General features: G+C 38.3%; 1 protein-coding gene across 2 annotated transcripts; it reads right to left on the bottom strand.

Moving 5' to 3' along the window:
• Nucleotides 1-116: 116 nt before the first annotated feature.
• On the bottom strand, nucleotides 117-7,363 carry rsrc2 (arginine/serine-rich coiled-coil 2). 2 transcript variants are annotated; one of them, XM_037777740.1, is made up of 10 exons: nucleotides 7,186-7,363; nucleotides 5,536-5,677; nucleotides 5,014-5,054; nucleotides 3,377-3,540; nucleotides 2,942-3,073; nucleotides 2,791-2,838; nucleotides 1,885-1,970; nucleotides 1,532-1,797; nucleotides 1,324-1,413; nucleotides 117-842 (listed from the first exon to the last, which is right to left on the bottom strand). In XM_037777740.1, the coding sequence occupies exons 1-10, from the start codon at nucleotides 7,189-7,191 to the stop codon at nucleotides 657-659; spliced, it is 1,161 nt and encodes a 386-aa protein (XP_037633668.1). In that variant the 5' UTR covers nucleotides 7,192-7,363; the 3' UTR covers nucleotides 117-656. The 2 variants fall into 2 exon arrangements, with proteins under 2 accessions (XP_037633668.1, XP_037633667.1); XM_037777739.1 differs by having other exon boundaries at nucleotides 2,722-2,838.
• Between the last annotated feature and the right edge of the window lie 801 nt (nucleotides 7,364-8,164).

Genomic DNA, 8,164 nt, shown 5'->3' on the forward strand with positions numbered 1-8,164 from the left:
TATTGTAATTTTATCATTAACACCCAGCCCTGGCAACAGCACTAAGTTCATCTAAACCAAAATGTAATAACCCACAGCTATCACATAAAATAAGAATTAAGTGAGGTGAACCATTATCAACACAAAACTAATTTATTTTAAGAACATTTGAAATATGTGATTCCTCCATGTCAAGCACATATTTATCCATGGCAACCCTGAAGACAATATATATTACAACCCACCCGATCAGGAGAAATGAATCTGTGGGATTCTGATAATGCAACATTGACTTCAGATGTTTTTCGCTAAATGGATGTAAACAGTGTTCACTTGAACCACATTATATTCACTTTATGTTCAAACAATCACATATCAATATATACTCAAGTTAAAAAAAAAAAAAAGCTACCATATTATTCAAACAAAATATCTAATTTTAACCAGTATCAACCAGTCAAACTGATGCATCCTTTTGCAAAGATTACAGTACAGATTAATAAACACTGAGACAAACTCAGCATCTGGCTATTTACATTATAATGTTCCAATATGTGAGATGTTCATCTATAAATAAATTACAGATTCAGAGCAACATCCATGCAAGCTTGAGGGCTAGCGATGAATTGGTGGTCCTATATGATCGGATGAGTAGCAAAGACGGCCGATGTTTGGCACTAGATGGAATCCATTCCACGCGAGAATGAGGAGGTGAAGCCGAGGCCCATTCCCCTCTGGGTGTGCGTCTGAGAGCGAGCCATCTCATACTGAACGTCAAGGTTCCTAAACATCTCCTCCTGCTTTTGAAGAGTCTTAATGCCTTCATCGTTTAGTGGTTTGGCAGCTTCGGCTTCATCCTCGCCCTGTAAAGACAAGACAATACAATTTAGCTCTGAGAAGGTTAGAAAGCTTAAAGTGGTGGACTGAAGATTTAACAGCAGTATCAAATACCGATTGGTTACAGGTACAGTGTGTAGGATCTAGTGGCATCTACAGTGTAGTGGTGAGGTTGCAGATAGCAACCAACTTAAACTTCTCCCCTGTGCCAAGTGTGTAGAAGAACTACAGTGGCCGACGCAAAAACATGTAAATGTGAATGTCCCTTTCTAGAGCCAATGTTTGGTTTGTCTGTTCTGGGCTACTGTAGAAACATGGCGGCCGGCTCCCTGAAGCCGTATGTAGATACAAACGGCTCATTCTAAGGTAACGAAAACAACGATTAATATTTTCAGGTGACTATATACAAAATAAAACATACTTATTAATATTATATTCAATTTTCGACACTAGATCCCCCAAAATATTACACACTGGTCCTTTAAGTAAAATTACAATTATACTTACTTTAATACCCATTAGTTTGCGGAATTTAACATTTTGGTTCTTGTTTCCAAAGTTCAACTTCTCCCACAACTCAGCTGTCTGGGACTTGTCCTTGAAAACAGAAGTGATAAGAATCATGTAATGATAAATACATACCAATATAGTACATCACAATATCCTTTTAATAACTGGTGGACGAATAAGAAATAACAGCAACATTCAGTCTTACCCCCTCCTTCTTTCCCTGCCATAGCATTTTCCTCTTCTTCTCCTGCTCTGCAAACTTCATGGGGTTCACAGCGGATGGGTTATAGTAGCTAGGTACAGCAATACCAGTCTCTGCCAGTGTTTTTGCTTGAAGAGCTGCCATCTGCGCTGCCATGGCTATCTGAGGCGTGACCTGGGTCCCAGAGGCCAGGAGGGCCGCCACGTTGAGGGCAGGGCTGGAGGTGGCTGCTGCAGCTGCAGCAGCTACTGCTGCGATAGGGGCAGTCACTGGAAACAAAATACAAAGACCGGCATAAGTAAGTGACTGAATCTTGACTCAAGGCTTTAATACTCGGCACAATAAGCGCTTCTCACCTGCAGCTATCTCCTGCTGTTGCTGCTGTTGTTTCTCAAACATTTCCTTCTCCTTCTGCTCCTGTAGTTTCTTGGCTCGCTCCAGCCTGGAAAGCAAAAGAGAGAAGAACATGTTACTCATTTGGTTTAAAAGCCTACCGTGCCCACTGCTGTGTACCTAAAAGTGATGCGAACTGTAAGCAAAAAAGAATCATCACATCAGCCAGACTTTACATGTGTTTTTTTGAGCATTTTTGCCTTTATATAGTTAACAGGGGATAGTAGAGATTTGAGAGGAAATGAAGGGAGAGAAAGGAGGGGTAACATGCAACAAAGGTCCCCGGCCAGACCCACTAAATGTAGACGTTGAAATTACATGGTTAGTGTCTTAGATACCTAGACCACCAGTACACCCCACCTATCACAATTTTATGTGTCCTTGTTTTTCTACCAATGTGGGTTTATGAACAACAATGCTCTCTGGCAAGTGCAACATGGATGAGAAGTCAGATTACAGCCAAACCCAGTGGTCTACAACTTTCATCTGAATAACTCCAGGAATGAATGGAGACTGATGGTGAGTTTTAAATGTATTTCTCTGTTTGTTTCCATTAATGCTAACTAATCTGTGCTTTACCTGCTAGCCATATCATCTTCTTACAATGTCAGGCATTAGTAGAGCAGTAAAAGTTGAAAATGTCTGTAGAATATATATATATATATACATATATTCTTTTAAAAAAGCTTTGTAACTGCTATTACACAGATGCAATGAGCATCTCTACCATTCCTTGGATTTGGCCAGAACAGAACGACCAACCATCTATATTGTAAATGCCCTGTAAGCTGTTGCCTTGCCTTCTGGCCAGGGCCTCTTGTGCATCCATAGCTGTGTTTCGGCCCCGGAAGGCAGGTGGATTAACAGACCTGCTTCGACTCTTTCTGCGCACTTTCTCACTCCTTTTCTTTCGCTCCCTGGTGGAGAAAAAAAAAAAAAAAAGAATCAATGAGCATACGGCATAAGTATGGAGGACAAGAGTTCAAAAATACTTAATACTGACATTTCAATTAAGCTCACCTGCTCTTACTGCGACTTTTGCTGTGATGACGGTGTTTGGTCCTTGAACCTGAGCGAGACCTAGCCTTCTTCTTCCGGTCCCGACTGCGTGATCGCGATCTCCGTTTGTCCTTACTTTTGCTGTGAGGCCGCCTGAAAACAACAAGATCCATCAACATGAATCAAAGAAATTACTGACATGAATCATAGTGCCACCATACATTTATCCTTGATTAAGAACAGATAATCTACTCTGTATCAAAAATGCTGAGTGGTATTTAATGAGACCAGAATTTCAATAGAATTATGATACATTTGTTTATTTGTGGGGCTTCACTTATCCCAAAAATGTTCCAGCCAAAGCATTATTAATTCAGACACTATAACAGACACTTATAATCAAGTTAAAAGACCCACTGAACATATTTCTTTATGCAGTTTATTGACCAGACTAACCTCTCTCGTGAGTGTGACCTGGACAAGCTGCGGTCCTTGGAGGGCCTCCTGTCTTTGCGCCTGGATCGCTCCTCTCCATTCTCTGCTGAAAGTCTCTCTGGCTCTTGCCGCTCGTCTGTTTTTCTGTGTGATTTCGATGGCTTCTCAGAGTCCCTCTTTCGTGCCTGTTTTAAGAAGAAGTTGTCTCTTTCAGGAAAATAGTGCAACAAAAAGAGTTAGTACCATGGCTTATGGCAGACGGTATGTAATAAAATTTGACAAGTTGAAAAAAAAAAATCCTTGTCATTTCAAATCCACTTTCATAACATAAACAGAATGTAATTCTGTGAACATGATTGCAAGTGTGGGCATTGCTGTAATATAGACCAATTTGACACTATTTTCAATGTAAAATGCATCTGTTCAGACTGCACCTTGAGCCATAAAATAATAAAAACCTTTCTCTCTGTCTTACTGTCTCTAAATGTAGCACTAAATCAGCATACTTTATGAAGTTGACGGAATTGCATGATTCTTACACTTTTTGTACCCACATGGTTGAATGCATGTATTGCGAGTCACTTTGGATAAAAGTGTCAGCTAAATAAATGTAACATAATTTAACCAAACCAGAGTGATTGGAACCTCCAACATCTTGTAATATTGTACATCTAAACCTTCAGATCCGATTCTCCGGAAAACACTCAAATGTGGTTTGTCAGTTCAGCAACAACGACAACCTCCATGTTACTAAAATGCTTTGAACTTGAAACCACATAGAGGTGAAAGTAGGGATGGGCATATGACTTACTTTTTACAGCTTCTTTACTTACGTCATCCAAATCATACAACACACAGTGATAAATAAACATGAAAAACACAGATAAACTTCCGAAATTAAAATGTTGTATTTCTACAATGTATTTTTTTGCCAGGTTTAATGTCCTATGCACCATCTTATGTCAAATTCAGTCACACCATCTTTATCGCATATGAACATAGTTCGGAATGGGTCTTCATTAGTATGATGTGGCATATCACTAAAGAGGGGGGCAGCAGTTGTTACTCTCTACACAGACAAATTAGTCTGACGGGAAAAACTGCATAATTACATAGGCAATTGAAAGACGCTGTCTGGATTAATTGAAGGATTCATTAGTTTAATTATGCCCATCCCTAGCTGAAAGAGATACAAGAGTTAATTAAAAAATTGAATGAAGTGAGACAAATAGGAGTTTGAATGGCAGATAGTTACCTGTCCCAGTAGTAGACATATTATTTTGCTATGTCAGCAGGGTCTTCTGTTCAGTCTCTTCGTGCATTAGCACGCTGAGTATGATTTATTATAGAAATGTTATCATGTGATCTACACACAGGATTTAACAAAAAAATCTACTCTGCACCATTTAATATGGTTAAAAACAATGTCAGATATCCAAGGATGAATGCTTCCTTTGAGACATGTCAAAATAGAGAGGACCCTTTCCATGTCAGTTAGCCCATCTCCATCTATTTCTTTTGTTCTTAACTTTGATTACTGTAACATATTTAACCTAATAAATACTCACCTTGACCTAAAGTTAACAAGGAATACAACTTAAGGACTTCAAAATCACATCAAATGTGTTTCTAGTCATAGAAATGAAGTTATTAGTTACCTCTTTACTCCTGCTGCGACTCCGTCTGTATTTTCTGTCACCTGGAAACAGCAGAAAGCAGAGTGCTGACAAATATACATTTCAAAAACAGCAGACTCGTAAAACAAAATGAGGTTGAGAAGAGCACATTTGGACAAACACACAGTAAAGCTACTGTATATAGTATTTCATGCAGTTAGTGGACAAGTTTCTGCAGTAGTTTCTGTTTCTGGGAATTTACTTTCTATGGAAACATTAAATCTGCACTTCTTAAAAGAACATGAGAGTGCAGACTTTGAAGAGTAATTGTAGTTATACGTTATCATACCGTCGCATGTAATGTAACTACATGTTAGCAAAGTGACCTCAGTCACCTCACAAATATTAGGATATATTTATTTTTTGTGGCTAAATCAGTGGGTGGATGTTTTCTTCCAACAAATTCAACTGATGAGTGTATATACTGAGAACAAATTTTATACTATGACCCTAATTATTCTGGCATTTGTACCCACTGTCTGGGTACTGTTACTGAATACTAACGTTTTCGGTCCCTGGAGCGTGACCTTGACCGTGAATGGTGGTGTTTGGAGCTCCTGGGAGACCTGGATGACTCCATGCTGCGTTTTTTTCTGTGATGAACTGGGGAGCCCGTTCTCAAGTCGACCGAGTCATTGTCGCTTCCCTGGAAGAAATGGATATGAGATAAAGACCCGTCAGCAGCAAATCAGTCATATCAGACACACTAATTTCATAATGTCACTGCATCCCAAATGGGTTTTTACATACAAATATAAATGCGTTGTAAAATGTATACTAATTACTAGTGCTTAAGATTACTCAAAGCAATAATTAATTGATTTCTATACGCTGATAATATTGCTTTGTTACAGCCCTACAGTTTTAGTAAGGATGGGCTGCAGTGCTATATAGCCCATCCTCTTAAACACACTATTTTAAACCCTTTGATTATGCATTATCTCTCATATGCATTATGGGAATTTTCTTTTCTTATTGAAGATTGTGTTTTGTTGTCTTATGCAGAGCCTTATGTTGATCAGCACTTTTTTTCAATTCACTGTACCTCCTGTGGTATACATGTGACATCCTTTACCACTTGTTTAACTTAAAGGTCCCATATTGTAAAAAGTAAGATTTTCATGTCTTTTATATTATAAAGCAGGTTTAAGTGCTATATAAATACTGTGAAAGTATCGAAGCGCTCAATATACAGAGAAATACACACAGCCCGTATTCAGAAATTGTGCATTTGAAACAAGCCATTAGGATTTCTGTCCATTTGTGATGTCACAAATATACAATATTTAGACCATTACACGGTTTTAAACGTAAACATTCTAAATGTGCCCCAGTTTACTTCCTGTTTGCAGTGTATGTAAATAACATCAGCTGACAGGAAGTAAAGATGGACCCAAAACGTTGCCAGGCAACGCAATTCTGTTGCAATTCCATTGAAATGCACTAGAAACGGAGCGTTTCAGACAGAGGGCGAATAAAGGCATATTCAGGCAGACAGTATGAGGAAAATAAAGTTTTCTTTAACATTACAGCATGTAAACATGTTCTAGTAGAAACACAAAATACAAGTATGAAACTGAAAATGAGCATGATATGGGACCTTTAAATCAACAGATGTCCAGTCAGATGGTAAGGAATAAAATTAATATTAATGAAAATTGGCCAGTGGTTTTAACATCCATACAGACAAAAACAGGGCTATCAATAGCACTAACGTTACCTTAACCCACTAATTATGTAGTAGCGTTTAACAATAATAAAAAGCTGCAACTGATATTTAAATGTGGTGGCATTAATCTGAGCTATTTCTAAATACGGCATCCGGTGGACTTTACTGAGAGTCATGACGATGCTTTTTAGACCAAAATGCAAACCCAGATTCTACAGAAAGGGCAGTCTACCCCAAAACAAGATAGTTAGCCAATATGCTATCTACCTACAATAGCTAATCCCACTGTGTTCGCCTTTCATACTGAACATCGGAGAGCATTGTTAGCTTCAGCTAAGTGGCTAAGCTAACTGAAGCTAACTGAAGCTACCCGCCATCTTTAAGAACAACAGTATTGCTAAATATAATCATAACCCTTTACACACGTTATCTGGATGTTCCTGCATTCACGTGTGTCTAGATTATCGTTATGTAATGGTACTTACCGACATAATGCTGAAGCACGCTGTGTATGTAACACGGCTGTTTAGTTGCTTGTTACAGACGAACACTGAGAGGTACCAGTCTAGCTGCTAGCTGCTAGCTGCTACACAGCACAGCCGTTGTCTGGCTCAGCTAAGCTCTGCTTCTTCTTCTCTGAGGTTTATTGGCGGTTGGCAAACAGCGATTTGGTGCATTACCGCCACCAGCTGGTCTGGAGGGTGGATCAGTCTGGCTAATAATTACTATATAAAAAAAAAGAAAGAAAATAAAAACAAAAAGAAAACAAACAACCTCATATTTTTCCAATCGTATTAATTTGTCTAAAATACTGAAATAATGTTCTATAACACTCATTTAGTGAGTTCTTTTGTAGAATATCTATTAAAGGGGATATATCATGCTCATTTTCAGGTTCATGTTTATATTTTGTGTTTCTACTAGAACATGTTTACATGCTGTAATGTTCAAAAAACACATTATTTGTCTCATATTGTCTGTCTGAATATACCTGTATTCACCCTCTGTCTGAAACAGAATTGCATTGCTAGGCAACAGCTTGGTTCCATGTTTACATCCTGTCAGCTGATGTCATTCACATGCACTGCAACAGGAAATAAACTGGTACACATTTAGAATGTTTACCTTTAGAACTGTGAAATGGTCTAAATATTGTATATTTGTGACATCAGAAATGGACAGAATTCCTGACGGCTTGTTTCAAACGCACAGTTTCTGAATACGAGCTGTGTGTATTTCTCCAAGGATTGAGTGTTTTGATACTTTCACAGTATTTCACTTAAACCTGCTTTATGATATAAAAGACATGAAAATCTTACTTTTTATAATATGGGACCTTTTAATCAAAGTGTACTTTAATCTCTTTGAGGCCTTGACTCAAATGCCTTCTTTCTTCCTCATATCTCTCACAATGCAATATGACATGCTCCAACGTTTCCTTTTGTCCACAATAATTACATTTAC

This window comes from Sebastes umbrosus, chromosome 8, assembly GCF_015220745.1.
Source record: "Sebastes umbrosus isolate fSebUmb1 chromosome 8, fSebUmb1.pri, whole genome shotgun sequence".
Taxonomy (NCBI): Eukaryota; Metazoa; Chordata; class Actinopteri; order Perciformes; family Sebastidae; genus Sebastes; species Sebastes umbrosus.